Raw genomic sequence first — 16,582 nt, 5'->3', positions numbered from 1 at the left:
TGAAAGCTCAGAGTCCTAACCACTGGACTGCCACAGAATTCCCCCACAGCGCCCTTCTTGAAGTGCTCCTAAAACTCTCCTGCTGTGATTTCTTACTTGGGTCTCACCCATCCCCCTCCTGTCTCTGACACTCCTTTTCACTCTGGTGCTGGCTCCAGGTTCCAGCTTGCCTGCCTTCTAAATGTGGGTGTCACCATGCTCCATCCTTGGCCCTCTTTTCATTTTTCACATTCACCCTGAGAATCGCCTCAGTTGTCACCCACATGTTGCTGAGTCCCAGGACCTCGAGTCTTCAGTGCTCTCCTTAAACGCAGATCCAGATTTCCAACCGCGTGCTAGACATTTTCAGTGTCCCTCAGGCATCTCAATTATAACAGGCCCCAAACATTACTTAACTTCTCCCCCAAACAGTAGTCACCCTGAGTTTCTCATTTTATCCACCTCTACAGCCAAGCCAGAAACCTCAGAGCTGCCCTCTGTACTCAGTTTGTCACGAAATCTTCAATTCCGTCTTCAATATATGTCTGTCCTCATTATTGCTACCACAGTTCAAGCATACACCATCTCCAGCCTACAGAATTGCAACAGTATCCCCGTCCTCGGCCTCTATTTCCTCCAATTTATCCTTTAAATGGTTTTACAGACATACCTAACACATAAATAATGTAGTTTTAAAAATCATTACCTTGTTTCTGGGTCCCTTTGTCTACTCTCTGAGATTAAATGTCAGTTTCATAAAAAGACCCACCCATCTTCAGTATCTGACCCCAGTGTGCCTCTCCTTTTCTGCTCCTGCATTTTGTCTCCAGCCCCAGCCGCTGCAGCGCAAAGGGACTGCTCACCTTCCCCAACAAGCCAGTTCCTCCCATCGCCATCGCCATCGCCATCGCCGGGCCTGTGCACACGCTGCCCTCTCTCTGCATCTGTGAAGACCTCTTCCCCCGGTGAAGCCTTCTCTGCTTGTTCCTTTGTACATACCCCTCTCACAGAACCACTAAGGAGGTTTCAATCCTGCCTCTCCCACTCAGCCAAGAACTTCGACAGGTCCTCTTTACAGTCGGCACCTAACCCCATGCCTAAAGTGCCGCTAATGGTCAATAAATGTTGAATAAATGCACAAATGAACTAACCACACTATTCGATTTCTAAGAGGGGTATTCCCAAACTTTTTGTTGCCCTTGATCTCATGGGATCTGATATACCTGAAGGACGTGAATCATCATTTAGGCCTTAGAAATTTTAGACAGTTGTTTTGAAATCCTGTTTGTGTCGGGGCTTTAGTCAGTAATCCAAAATGTTGCTGCAGGAGGGAAGCCTAGCTTGACCTGACCCATAAGATGGGAATAAGATGTTCCAGCAGAAGATCTGCTCTAAATTACAACAATTACACCTCCACTAGCTTTTATAAAAATCCAAGCTACGCTGTGGTGCTTAAATAAAAGCAGCATTGAACCATTTGAGAAGGGTGAGCAGTGCTGAATGCTATTCAGCTCCCATGGAGCCAATAACAAAAAGCTTTACTGGCAAAGCAGTTAGTAAGTAATTCACACTTTGGAGCCTGTCTTGGGTCTATGCTCGTGCACAGAGAATTAAAGTAAATTATAGTGAAGATATGGGAAAATGAGCCACAGTTTCTATACTTAAATAATAAGCTTCCTCTCCTTCTTAAGAGTTTCTAATATATGCTGCAGAATTTATTCAGAGATTGGAAATCATAACTTCTAGTCTATTAGTTTAAACTAATATCTAAGTAATGCATGCTCTTCTATAATTTCATCTACCAGTTGTCTTCAATAAATGAAGAAAATCACTGGATGTATTTTGAAAAATAGAATTTATTTTTAAGTTCTGGCCTTTATACTTCGGATGTGCTTTTTTATAACCCTTCATTTAGCCTCCCAGCAGGTATTAACCAAATATTTATCGAGCACCTGCTCTCTGCACGATACTATTAATACAATGTACTGTTTAGAAATATAAACTCACTTCTTTTTTACTTTAAAAAATGTTTTGGATATAATAATCTTTTAATCTTACTTTTCGAATAAAGTATGACTATGACCATATGTAAATGTATTTTAAATATTTTAGGTTCTAGAAATATAACCCAGGACTAGTTATTTATTTATTTATTTTTATTTTTTGGCTGCATTGGGTCTTAGTTGCTGCAGGCGGGCTTTCTCTAGTTGCGGCGAGTGGGGGCTACTCTGCCTTGCAGTGCGAGGGCTTCTCACTGTGGTGGCTTCTGTTGTTGCGAAGCACGGGCTCTAGGCACGCGGGCTTCAGTAGTTGTGGTGCTCAGGGCTCAGTAGCTGTGGCGCACGGGCTTCGTTGCTCCGCGGCATGAGGGATCTTCCCGGACCAGGGCTCGAACCCGTGTCCCCTGCATTGGCGGGTGGATTCTTAACCACTGCGCCACCAGGGAAGCCCAACCCAGTAACGGTTTTAATTATTTTCTGCATATTGACCATTTCTCCCCAGTCTCCATTTTTCAAAATACTGTAAACATAAAAACCAAATTATTCCCATATGCTGACACTGCAAGAGGCCATCTTTGCAAGGATTTTTGGAGTCTCCATAATTGATGTGAAAGAAAAATTATCCCTCATAATTGGCTCAAATTCATAAAGTACTAGGCCACTTTTTACTCCTATTTCTTGATGTAGACAGTCCCCTAGGAAACAGCTCATAGTGGGTTCGGGTGGAGCCGAGGCACGTGCTTTTGCTGTATTTTGGGCACTGCGTTGTTCACCCCTGCGCCCCCCCGCCTTGGCGTGAACTTTGGAGCCCCCTCTACTCACCACTGACTGGGTTCCTCTGGCCGATGAGGTCGTGACCGGTGTAATGGTGATGGTGCTGGTCACTTTGCTCGCGCCAGGGCGAGGCGAGACGTGGCTCCTGGGCGAGCGAAGGACTGTGCCGGTGGACACCTCCTTCTCCGCGGCCACGCTGACAGGTCGGACAGTAATCACCGGGCTTGCTCCCTCAGCCGCAGTCCCAGGGGCACGCTTAAACTGAGAACCTAAGTGAATGTGAATTTTATTGTCTTCCGTGGTTATGATATTGGCATTGGAGTTGTACTTCCGGACTGGGGCTGGCACAGTCTGCTTCTCCGGGGTGACCTTGAGGACAGTCCTTCCCACGGGCATTTCCTGGGATTCGGAAGGGACGGTGATGTCCGCCGGGGCCGCCGATGTGGACACGGTCATGATCTGAATGGGGGACGTGGGCCTATCCGCAAACGGCCCTCTTCCGCTTTCTGGTGTCTTCTCTCTGGAGAAGGTAGTAATTGTGACTGGGGACATGGCGCGCTCCGCGCTGAGAGTAGCATCTCCGCTTTTCTGTTTCTGAGACATGACATTTGGTGACGGGATAATGGTTATCCTCGGTTTCTGATTCCCTAGGGTGGGAATGACGGTGGTACTGGAAAAAAATTCTTCTGCCGTGGGGCTCGTAATCTCCAAAGTGGCAGTGCTGTTCTCATGGTCCGGCGTCACTCGAATGTGCAGGGGCTGGCCCTGCTTGGGCGAAAGAACCAGCTCTCCCGGGTGCCCCGGGCTGGAACCGGCTCGAGGCCCCTTCTCTTGAGTCACCGCGGGCCCATTCTCCCTTTTTCTCATCCATGGAATCCAAGACTTCCTCATGGTGAGCTCGTTGGCCGCGGGCGGATACCTGTCTAGGACAGAGGAACGTTCCACAGGTTTCTTCAGCCCCACCTGTCGAAGGTTACTCATGATATGGTTTTCTTCTTGAAAGGATTTGCGTATAAACACTGCTGGCGTGTCCTCCTCCGCCGCTTCGCTGCCGACAGCATCCGTCTGGACGCCGGTGGACGTCACGGGGACATCCACCATCCTCCTCCCGTTCACGCTGGGTCGGAGAGCGCGGCTGTACCGCTTGGACAGCTCCAACTCTTTGGTCAGATTGAGGACCTCCTGCCCCATGTTCTTGTTCTTGTTTTCTTCTTCCATAAATCTTTGCTGAAGGACAGAATAATCCACTTGGAGCTGAGAAAGCTGATCTTCTTTGTTCATCAATTCATGAATCTTCTCTTTAAGGGCTTGGACTTCTGCTTTTAAGTCTCGACTTTTAGCTTCTTCCAGCCGAAACCTGTGTCTCAGCTCAGCTTCCTGGCTCACCGCCTCACCTTTCTCTATTGCTTTATTCTTGGCGATTTGGTGTTTTATCTCCTCCAGCTGCTGAGAGAGGAAGTTGGCCTTATCCTGCTCGCTTCTAAACTTCTGCTCCAGCTGGCCGTACTCATCTTCCGTCTTCATCAGATCCCCTTCCACCACCTCCAGTTGCTGGAGACGTTTCTTCAGTCTCTCGATTTCAAGTGTTAGCTCCTTAATTTTGTTACCTTCTGGGCAGGTGAGCTCAGGTCCTTTTCGAGACCTTCCTCTTGTTATTTCTCTCTCCACCTCTTCTATCCCATCAAGTCTCTTCTTTAATAAGTCAACACTGCAGCTTAATTCAGAGGATTTTTCTTCTTCACTTTTCAGTTTGCCTATTAACTCATCTCTCTCTTTTGTCAAATTGTATACCTTTTCCTCCATTTCGGATTTCAGTTTTAGAAGCTTCTTACTTTCTTCGATGAGCTTTTCCGTCACATCCATAACTTTGCCTTGTTCCACCTTAAAATTTTTATTGAGTCCATCCACTTTTCTCTCTTCTTGCTTTATTTTTTCCATCATGTTTTTCCTTTCATCAACCAGCATCACGGTAAAGGACTTCAACTTTGTCAGATCGTCTTTCAGGCTTAATTCAGCCTTTTCCAATCGACTTTCAGAACATTCCAGTTCTTTAACCCGACTCTTGACTACCTCCAACTCATTGAGCAGGTCCTTGGTTAAGTTCTTTTCTTTCTCCAGATTTAAATGCAGCTGGGTGCACTCCGATTTACTCTTGCTGAATGCTTCTTCCAACTTCTCCAGTTCAGACATTCTCACCTGTAACTTCTCGACTTCAAGTCTGAGCTCTCGGCTATGGTGCTCCTCCTCCTGCAGCTTCTTCCTCAGCCCCCTGCACTGGGATTCGGTTTTCGTGATCTCCTCATCTTTACCCTCCATCTCAAGTACGCGCTTCCGAAGCTTTTCCACCTCTGCCATGAGACTGGAGTTACCACATTCCCCTTTGGCAATTTTATCTCTTAGCTCCTGAAGTTCTACTTCTGCCTTTTGAAGATTTTTGTTGGTCTCTTCCAGCTCCTCGATTCGTTGAGTCAAGCCAACCAGCCTAAGTCTGAGCTGCCTGTTGTGAGACTCCTGATTGGCCAACTTGGCGCTCATCTCTTCATGCTCCTGGGAAAACCTCGAAGCCTTGTGTTCAAAATCCACTTCCAACTTGAGCAATTTCTGCCTGTCTTCTTTGGATTTAGAAGTGATGGCTTTGAGCTTTTCTTCCTCCTCCCTCAGTTTCTGAGTCAGGTCCTGTACTTTCTGGCTTTGCAGGCCGAGTTGCTCGATATGCATCTGCCTTTCATCCACCAGCATGAGTGCGAAGGACTTGAGTTTCACAAGCTCATCTCTCAGTTTGTTGAGCCGCTTGGCATTTTCCTTTTCTTTGCGGGCTTGGTAAGCCTTTTCTTGTTCAAGGAGTTTTTTCAACCTAGAAAACAAAATATATTAAAACATTCTATTTTATTGCATTAAACTTTATGTATTATATCATACATAAATATTTCATATACATATTAAAAGATTAGCCTGCAAATAAGTTTCTCTTAGGTATTACATAAAAACAAAATAAGATGCTGTTACAATAAATCCCTTATCAATTACTGCAGGATGAAGGTTTAACAAATAGCCATTAATGAAGCTAATCAGAAGGCAGGATGCTGGCTACCGGTACTGAAGGGTAGCGACTAGAAGGGGGCATGAAGAGGGCTTTTCAGGTACTAGTTTCTGTTTCATAATTTGTGTGTGCAGGGCATTAGCGATGAATTGTGACAACTTTGCAAAAGATAACGTGGACTTTGTGACTGCTTACTAACTGGTAGGAAGGGAGAGAGAGAGAGAGAAAAAGATGACTTCAACGCTTTGGGTCTGAATAATTACAAACAGTAATACTTTTAACAGAAACAGGAAAAACAGGTGAGAAAGGGTATTGACAGAAGTTGAGAACCGAAGCAACAGCAAGTTGAAAAGTATACCAGACAATAGTTAACAATACTGTACTGTATACTTAAAATTTTTTAAAGAGGGTAGATCTCATGTTAAGTGTTCTTACCATGATTGAGACAAACAAACAAATAAATAAACGTGCCAATAATTAGAAATGTAGTGCTTTGAAAATAAGTCCTATAAATTTTACAGCTCATGTACACCTTAACCCATAGCCTTAATGCCTCCCCACTGTCTCTACTCCAGTCCAAGTACTCAGCATCGGCTGATAATTCTGCAACAGCCTCCAAACTGGTCCCCTCACAACCTCAGCTGTGCCACTTCCCAGCTGTATGATCTTGGAGAAGTTATATAACCTCTGTGTATCTCACTTTTCTCACTTATAAACTGAGCATCAAAATAGTAGCTAATTCATAAGGTTTGTCTGAGGTGCATATCAGTTAATATATGGAAAGCACGTATAACAGTGCCTGGCCCATAGTAAGTGTAGCTAAAACTACACTTTTTATTATAAATTTATAATTATATTATTATTATGTTTATGTTATCATTATTATTATTACTACTTCCTCTCACCCAAATTCTAATATAATCATGTCACTCCTGGTAAATGGAATATTTATAAATGGCATATTTCCTGCCACGTCAATAAACAAAGGGGTGTCACAGTCATCAACAACTGCAGCCCTCCAACGTGAGCCAGTGAGCCCTGAGGAAACTCAGGGCTGAAAAGAATACCTGCCATCTAGCAGCCATAAGACTGCAGCCACTCCCTGAAGTGAGCCCTGAGGAGACTCAGGATGTGCAAATACAGGATACTGGCCCTAGGTAGCTGAGGTGCCTATCAAAGGAATGATTTCAGTGAGCCCAGACTCTTGCATCTTCCCATACACAGAAAAGCGCCACATTCCTTAACTTGAGATACCTGGTTTTCTTTAATTAACAATAATCTTTTGATGTTCCGACTACCTGCCCTTTTGTTGCAAAACTCCTATATGTCCTGGCTCACCCCTCGCCTCCTTGGAGCAGTTTCTCAGTTATCTGAAACGCTGTCTCGGGGCTGTAGTCCTCATTTTACAGCCAGTAAAGCTTAATTTGCAACTCTCACGTTGTGCATTTTTTTAAGTCAACACTCCCATGGCTTCCTATTGCTTTAAGAATAGAGGCATGAAATCCATAACAAGGCCCAGACTGATGTGATTCCAGGTTGATCTCAAGCTGATCTCACCTGTTACCTAAGCTCCACACATTCCTCAAATATGCTGGACCCTCTGCTTAGAAGTACCTCCCTGCTCTTCCTTTCTCCCTGACACATACACACACACACACATGAACATATCTGGTTGACTTTTTATCCTTTGAGTCTCACTCAAATGTCACTCCCTTCAGGAAGCCTTCCCTGACCAAACTAAGCCAGAGCCTCTTAGAAACTCTCATAATACCCTGCAGTCTTCTCTTATAACACTTATCAACTTATAAGTTTTTCATGTCTGCCTACCTCTGTTCATGAAAGTTCTGTGAGAGTGGGTGCCAGGTCCTTGTTCACCCCCTATCGCAATGCCTGGCACATAGGAGGTGCTCAAGAAATATTGACTGAATGGATAAATGGAAGAAAGAACAAATAAATAAGCTTGAGCTAGAAATACAGCTCAAGCCACCTACATAGGGCTGTGCGAACTAAAGTCCTTACAATGCTGAGCCGAGGATAAATTTTTGTCGAATGTATGTCATGGTTGTTACTAGGCCAGTAATTGGATATTACTAGTGGCTATTAGACAATGAATGTGACTGATCTCATTAGCAATGCCCTCTCTTAAAGAATATGGTCATCCTAGTCATCAGCTCTGGGAGAAGAGGAGTTTCTCTTAAGTGGGAAACCTCACATGAGAGAGGGAGCCTTCTCTGTATGGACTGGAAAGATATCCTAATGGTCTGTCTATCCTTAGTTCTGGTGGGTGAACAACCTTTTCATCTACCTTTCCAGTCAATTTGGCATTCCACTTTCAGGTGTGTTTTTTCTTCTTCCCCCATATCTAGAAATCCTCTTTTTTTTACATCAAACAAGCATTCAGAAGCATTATCACATCATCGTGCAACTATTCACAAAGCGTAATGACTATCGCACAAACAATTTTCTAATAGTTACAATTTCCCTTTGTGCTTTAAACACTTAATTTACTGTACATTATGGGGCATTTCCATGTAATTATGCTATTGAAGGAGCAAAATAAGAGGATTTCGGTGTTCTGACTGTTATGGTGTACACATTTATCAAAACTCATCAAAATGTATAATTAAAATTGGTGAATTTTGTAATATATAAATTATATCTCAATTCTAAAATAGATTAAGAAAAATTATATTAAAAGCCCTGCCAAGTGTTCTAAGATGTCAGATAAAGGGAGAAAAGTTGTAAACAAATATAAAAGAGTGACTTAAAATATGATTGAAAACATAAAATAGCTTATTAATCTTAAAGCAGAAAGAGGTAAAAGCAGAAGTTGTAAAAATAAAGAGAAGACAGCTAACTTTTTCAGGTGGAATTCCGGCTGACGAGAAAACTTGTTCCAGGAAAATAATGTTTCAGGTATGAGAAAACCTTGAGTCCTAATATTATTTCAAGAGGCTCGTGAAAGCCCACTCCAAACTCAAGTATTTACTAATACTTAATTTTTTAAAAAATAAAGGATAGGAAGAAAGGTCTTTTGATAATAAAACATTTTATTTACCAACTATCTGTTACATCCTAGGCTGTGTGTTTTATTATTTCATATCATTTTCATAACAACACTTTGAGCACTTATTTTTATAAATAAAAGTGTTTTATAAAACACTTTGAACACTTATTTTTATAAATAAGGAAGTCATTTGCCCTAATCACGGGAACAGGACTAAGGGGCAGGTTGGGATTTTGGACCAGATCTGTTTGACCACAGTGTGCTTTTAACAATGCTATTGCTTGAACAGCTGAAATTCACAAGACTTTGTGTTTGTTTAGGTTAACTTCATCTTACTTGATTCACCTATCCTTCTGGAATTGTCAAGATCCTCCTTGGACTGTTTTGTCACCCAATATATCAGTTTATATGTAGCATTGTGTCAATGGTAACACAACCCCAGTGATTAATAGAAAGACAGGTCAATGTACAGAGCCCTTCAAATACAGTCAAGCCCTCCCTGCTGCTGACTTCAACCCATTCAGCAGCAGGGACGTTGTCATCAGTCACCCATGAGCCTGTGGGGCTGTTAGTCATCATCTCTCTGCGTTCCCAGCCCTCCCTTGCACCTGTTCCAACCACATCCTCCTCACGTCAGTCAACTACAACCAAATTCTTCCAGATGCTTGGGCTCCAGATCTAGAGTCATCCTTGAGTTCTGTCCTCTCTCACAAGCCCACATTCAGTTCTTCAATAAATCTTGTCAACTCTACCTTCAAAATAAATCTCGAATCCAATTACTTCTCATCCCGCTATTGCTCTTACCCTGGCCCACGCCACCGTCATCCCTTATCTGTATTATTGCAATAGCGACCTAACCTGACTCTCAACTTCCACTTTTGCTCACCCTCATCTGTCCTCTGCCCAGGAGCCAGCGTGATTTAAAAAGGATGAATCAGCTCGGTGCTTTGTGACGGCCTGGAGGGGTGGGATAGGGAGGGTGGGAGGGAGGGAGATGCAAGAGGGAAGAGATATGGGAACATATGTATATGTATAACTGATTCACTTTGTTATAGAGCAGAAACTAACACACCATTGTAAAGCAATTATACTCTAATAAAGATGTAAAAAAAATAAAAAAATAAAAAGGGTGAATCAGATCCCGTCACTCCTCAGCTCCAAGCCCAAATCATCACAATGGCCTAAAAGGCCCCACATCATTACTCTTTTCCTCCTACTTCTGTGACTTTATCTCTTAAAACTCTTTCTTTTATCCTTGAGATATTCTACTAGAGCACTGCTTCATTTCCTTCAAGTCTTTGTACAATCATCCCCTCTCAGGGAGGTCTGCTTTGCCAACCTTATTTGTCTTGTGCATTTCATGGTAGAACTTCCTATTTTCTTCTTCTGCTGTCTTTTTCTCCAGAGCACTTATTACCATCTAATACACTATACGTTTTACTTATTCTTTTTTTTTTTAATTGACTGTCATTCTTCTCTAAACTGTAAACACCTTGAAAGGAGGGTTTTTGTGTATTTTATTCACTGCTGCAGCCCCAGCACCTAGAATGTGGCCGATGGTGAGCTCTTTCCACGTTTGTTGAAGATGACCGCAAAAGGCCTTCTCAAAAGTCTTGCTGCAATTCGAATGTGCTCGGCCAAATCCTTAACTTCTTTGTGCCTCTGTTGTGAAGACTAAAGCAAACAGCCTCTGTAAAGTGCTTAGACAGTGGTCAGCCCACAGAATGTTCTCAGTAAATGCCATCCGCCAGTGCTGTTGGTCACACCTCTTCTTGTTTACTCATTTGACAATCATTTACTGAACACTTACTTTGTGCAGGGCACTCTGCTAGGCATATAAAGTTAAAAAAAGACACAGTTCTTGCCCATAAGGCATTTGCTCTCTAAAGATGAGAACAATTAAACCAATACAGAGAACAAAGACATGCAGAGGAAGCATCTACCTCTGTGGGAAACCAGAGGAAGGGCAGCTAAGTCATATCAGGGGAGTGTAGTCAGGGAGGCTTCTAGGAGGAGGTGACTCTTAACCTGAGTATTAAAAGCTAAGTAGGAGCTAAGTAAGTAAAGAAGGCAGGGAAAGGACCCTCTAGACCAGGGGTTAGCAGTATTGTCTGTGGGCCAAATCTAGATCAAGGCCAGTATCTGGACAGTCCTAGAGCTAAAAATTGTTCTTACATTTTTAAAGGCTTGTAAAACATAACGAAGAAGAAGAGGCAGACACTGTAAGTGGCCTGCAAGGCCTAAAATAGGAGTGTAGTGGAAACGGCATGTAAAAGCACAGAACTGGGAAATAGACCCCAAAGGTAACTCAACTAAAGTGAAGGGTACCTGTGGGAACAGTGGAAGGAAAGGAGGTTGGAAAGGAAGGCCAAGCAAACAAAGCCCCCAGCGGGCTAAGAGGATGATTCTGAACTTGGGATTCAGAATATGAGGAAGTTCGACAGGTGTGGAGAAGCTGGAGATCAGTTAGGAGCTCCTGAGAAAGCAGGAGTTGAGGAACGGAGTCTGAACTAAGGTTATGTCATTGAATAAAAAGAGAAGGGGGTTCACGTGGTGATATTCAGGAGACAGAAGTCATAGGGTTTGGTAACAGACTGAGTGAGGATGGAGAGGGAGAAATTTGGACAGACTCCACTGCTTCTGGACAGGGTTATTTGTTGGCTGTCAGTGCTTATCACATATAGGCTAATAGAAGAGAAACAGCCTTGGAGGGGATGACCGTGATGCTCCAAAAAAGGTACATCGGGGCTTCCCTGCTGGTGCAACTATTAAGAATCTGCCTGCCAATGCAGGGGACACGGGTTCAAGCCCTGGTCCAGGAAGATCCCACGTGCCACAGAGCAACTAAGCCTGTGCGCCGCAACTACTGAGCCTGTGCTCTAGAGCCCACGTGCCACAACTACTGAGCCCGTGTGACACAACTACTGAAGCCCGCGTGCCTAGAGCCCATGCTCCACAACAAGAGAAGCCACCGCAGTGAGAAGCCCGCACACCGCAGGGGAGAGGAGCCCCCACTCGCCGCAACTAGAGAAAGCCCGCGTGCAGCAACGAAGACTCAACGCGACCAAAAACAGAATAAAACTTTAAAAAGGCACGTTGACTTTGAGGTTGTTGGAACCTACAAGTGAAGTGCTTATTGGTACTCAGGAGTTCAGGAGATGGATCTGGGCCAAAGTTACAGACTGGGAGTGTCCAGTGACAGGTGCAATCTAAAGCCATGAGAGAGGATGAGATGAGTAAGAGGTGTGAGACATCAGAGAGAAAGAGGACCAAGGATAGAAAAAAGACACTGAGATGAGAAAACATCAAGGAACTTAATGAGAGAGGCTGAGCGGGGAGAGCCAGAGAGTCAGGAGGGAATCCACGCAATAGTGGATTTGCAGACCCCAAGAGGGCAGGAATGGGGCATGTCCATACTGCAATGCTCTGGAGGGACCAAGTGAGAGACAGGAAAATGTTCCTTGTTTTCATTTAAACTCAAATTTAAAGAAAACTTCTTCCATTTGATATGTCAACACGGATATCGACAGTACTTCACTCGAGCAGTTTTAGTGGGGTTAGGGATCAAAATACAAAATAAAGCTTAGCTGAAGAAAAATCAAAGCGAAAAAAAAAAATGGAGACAAGTACCTGAGACTAATGACTTGAGATCTTGATTGTGAAAGGAAGGAGAAACAGGGATGTGGACATAGGACACAGGTAGGGCAGGGTCAACATTTTTAACCTCATATGTATATGAGAGATATTAGCATGTTCCCACTTAACTTTAAAGCTCTTTATTTTTCTTTATAGATATAGTCCAGTTAATAAATAATGATAGAATAATAAATAAAGAAGTAATTATACAATACCACCATTTTGCAATCCCCAATAAAATAATGGGTGTGGGCAATGCTCATTAATGTCTCCCAAAAGAGAGACAGCCAGATACTGTATACATATATATAGACCTCCACCCAAGAAACTTTCTTACCAAAAAAATTGAACCTGAATCAGATCGAGCTTCTATAACCATTAGTTTACAGAAAAGACAGGGGCAAGAAACATACTAAATGACACTGTGATGATGCAATCAGAAAAGTCCAAAATGTAGGGGACTATACAGGATAAAAAACCTAGTTTCTTCAATAAATAAATTCCAAAAAAAAAGAATGGGGGAGGGGAAACTATAGATTAAAAGAAATTTAGAAGACATACCAACCAATTATAATCTGTTTGGAGTCTCATTCAAATTATTAAAAATAAGACAATTGGAAAAATTATGTTAAGGAATTATTATTAAATTTTAGGTGTGATAAAGGATTTTGACAATATCTTTAAAAGAATCCTTACATTTTAGAAATACATATTGAAATATTTATGAATGAAATGATATGTCTGGAATTTACATTACAGTAATCCAGCAGAGTTAGGATAGATGAAACCAGATTGGTCAAGAGTTGATTAATTGTTGAAGTTAAGTGCTGGGTACATAGGAGATCATTACACTATTCTTTTTATTTTGTAGATGTTTGAAATTTTCCATAATAAGATTTAACCCTCTTTTGTAATGTTTAGCTTTTCTCCACCCACGTCTCAGCTAGTTTGGAGTCTGGTCATATTTTCATTTTCCTTACTCTATGATGTGACTCTCATATTTCTAGGATTGTGGGTGACTCTTTCATTCCTTTCCACATCTATAATTAAGCTTGTTAGAGACTTCTACTTTTTCTTCCTCACTGGGATCTGTTCATTCTTACTCAAACTTATGCTAGAAAAAGCAGTTCATTCTGATCTGTTCCACAGATATTTGTTAATTTAGCTTTCCTTTTAGAGTCTAAAGATAAATTGTTTTGGAGGGGAAAGGGAAAGCGAAAGATTTTTTTAAAACCCTCTCCTGGATATCCATCTTCGAGATAAACACCTTCCCTGGAACAGTTGTCAATCCGTGCTCCTGAAGACTCGGGGCCTCACTGGACTTTTTTTCCTTGAACCATTTCTCCAAATTTCTCAGCATTAGCCCCAGAGCAGCAATCCTCTCTTTGCTTCCCTTGTCACTTGTCACCCTTTTAATCCATCAGACCCCATTTGAAACCCTGATGTCATCCTAGGTTTGTTTCTCAGCCAGACCACGCTAATTTCCCTTCTCACTGTTTCCTTCCCCTCCACTGTTTTTGTACTTCTTCAGCTCTCCCTGTGTGTATGCCTCTCTGTTAAGAGAAAAGGCAGGTTAAAACTAGCAAGGGCGTGAGAGTGATTAGAGATGAATGAACCTCAAAAGAGTTAAGCTTTCCTGCAGTTTGAAACCTTGAATCACAATGCATTTTTCCCCAACTAGAGCCTATAGTAGAGAACTAAGCAGCTTGGTAACATGATAGGACATGGTTTTACCAGATGACCCAGGAAGAAGTGTTACTCTTTCATAAATCACCTCAGTTCCTCAACATGGTGACTATTATAATCATTCTGCCGAATTAATCTAATGTCCCCAATATACTGTGCAGGGCGGGGATTAGGGTGAAGTGGAGGAGACTGGGTTTGCAGCTGCAGAGTCAGGTCCTGTTCTCATCTGAAATTTTGATATATTTGTTCATCATGGATTTTTTTGCATTCATTTTAATTTTTAAAAATAGTGCATTAAAATATTACGTATCTTGATTACTGAGTTTTTTTGGCATCCCCTTAAATTTTGCGCCCAAGGCTGAGAGTCTCATTTGCCTCACCCTAGTCCCAGCCCTGGGCACCGAGTGCTAGATAACCATATTTTACATATACAGAAATGGTGGGTCCTTTATCACAGGGCACAGACTTTTTTGAGCTTTGTCTCTGTTTTGTGTTTCTTAGTAGTGGGGTTGAGTTTACAAAGCCCTTGTGCACTTTTTTCTTTTCCCCTATTGTGAAGACCAGCAGTATTGTAGGGTACCTATCTGATCTCAAACTTGTATCACTATCCCACTGTTGTGGGATGGGGCCTAGCTCACCCGTTCTCATGAAAAAGAACTTGGTGATAAAAATTAAAAGAAAAGAAAAGAAGTAAACTTTTTGCTAGAGCCTTTTATGAACTGCTTTTATGTCGCAAGAGAAGACCCTGAACTTATACACATGATTTCATGTTATAAAACTTTACCCTATAAATGTATAAATAATCCAGTAATCTCACTACATTCAATTCAAGAGTATAATCCAAGTAATTCAAATAGCATTCAGGCACCCTCTCAAGCAGATCATTACAAATGAAGGTTCACTCTCCAGATGTTGAGGGGATTATGTATAATTCTGCTGTAGAATAGGTACCTTGAGGTCTAGTTGTGAAAAATTAGAAAGCAAGGATATGCATTATGACTCCTCTCTGGCTTAGCCCAACAACAGACGATAAACTAAGCTGATTATGAAGTTTAACTGATAATAATCTATCTTTAAAAGGCACATCTGGTAGCAACTGAAAGCCGTGAAAATCTCGCGGCTGACACTAAATTATTCTTCTTGGAGACTGTGAGATTTCCTACTACCAGGTGAGCACAGGCTCAGTGCTTGCCATGATTTGGTAACAACCGGACTCCACGGTGAGATACAAATTTAGTCTTCGAGAAAATCCAGTAACATGCTAATTTAAGTTTACAAATGCTGAATTCAGAAATAAATCACTTACTCTACTACTAGTAGATTGTTCTGTCATCGGAGAAATTAAAGTCTGGGGAATTGTTTGTTTTTCACCTAAAACCATTGAAACAACTATTTTTTCCCTGATAGTTTGCTGCCCAACAGGAGACCCTTATCTGAGAATCACTATTTGAGAACAAGCTCTCTAATCAAACGCTCTAGTATGAAGCTTCCCGACTCATACAGAATACAGCCATGATTCATTAATTCACTCACTGATTCAGCGAGGATGGGTTGAATACTCTACCACTGTTAAATAATGTACCACGTGCTTGGAATTAAAAAAAAATTGCAATCCTTTGTAAAAAGTGCCATTTATGCTTTAAATATAGGCTACTCCATCCAAGGGTGGAGATGTGATTGGAGGAAGTAATTGCTCAAAGCTTTTGTAACTGTTTTTCCCTATAATGTTCCCCCACTGTCAGGGGGTAGCCCATACGGCCCCTCTGGGAGGCCTAGATAAGGGTTGCCCTCCTCCTTAGGGAACGAGGCCCGTGCAGGGGTGCCTGGCTTGATACGCTGAAGGAAGACTGGATTTCAGCCCCAGTTCTTCCTGGTCAGGGGCTACTACCTGCACAACCACACCCCATGGTCCCAGGGGCTCTTTTTTCTCATCCTTTGGGTTTCAGTTCACATGTCTTCTCCCCAGAGAGGCATTCTCTGATTAGCCTATTGAAAACAGCTTCCCCAGCCGCACGCCATCATGGTACCGTATTTATTTCTTTTACTGCACTTTCACTGTCTGAAATGATCTGGTTCATTCATTCGTGTACTTAGGTATTGTCTGTCTTTCCACCTCTGCACAGAAGAAAAATGCCATAAGAGCAGAGTCCAGCCCTGAACACCAGCCCCGCCCCCCGCCAGCACAGTGCCTAACACACAGTAGGTGCTCAGTCAGTATTTGTTCGATGAATGAATAAGCAAAGTCATCCAGATGAAGAATGGGGAAAATGCGGTGCCACGTAAAGCGAAAAGGGTGTGCAGACGGAAGAACACAGGACACACAGAGCAGCAGTCAACCTCAGGGCACACGGTAGGAGATGGGACAATGTCAAGAGGTAAGGCTCCAGTGGAAGGTGGAGGTCAGATCGTCAAGCAATCGTTTGGGTGTCATCCCAAGCAGTCAGGCACCTCCTGAGGATT

The 16,582-nt window shown here is 42.6% G+C and overlaps 1 protein-coding gene across 1 annotated transcript in view; it reads right to left on the bottom strand.

Moving 5' to 3' along the window:
• The window catches only part of FILIP1 (filamin A interacting protein 1), a 93,036-nt gene that overhangs the window by 1,332 nt on the left and 75,122 nt on the right, over positions 1-16,582 (bottom strand). The window contains exon 4 of the mRNA XM_065888971.1: positions 2,802-5,607. Coding sequence (XP_065745043.1) covers positions 2,802-5,607 — 2,806 coding nt within the window. The remainder of the gene's footprint in view (positions 1-2,801; positions 5,608-16,582) is intronic.

The sequence above is a fragment of the Phocoena phocoena genome, chromosome 12 (genome assembly GCF_963924675.1).
Source record: "Phocoena phocoena chromosome 12, mPhoPho1.1, whole genome shotgun sequence".
In the NCBI taxonomy this organism is placed as follows: Eukaryota; Metazoa; Chordata; class Mammalia; order Artiodactyla; family Phocoenidae; genus Phocoena; species Phocoena phocoena.
The sequence above is the reverse complement of the archived record's forward strand: the minus strand, read 5'-3'. Positions and strand labels throughout refer to the sequence as shown.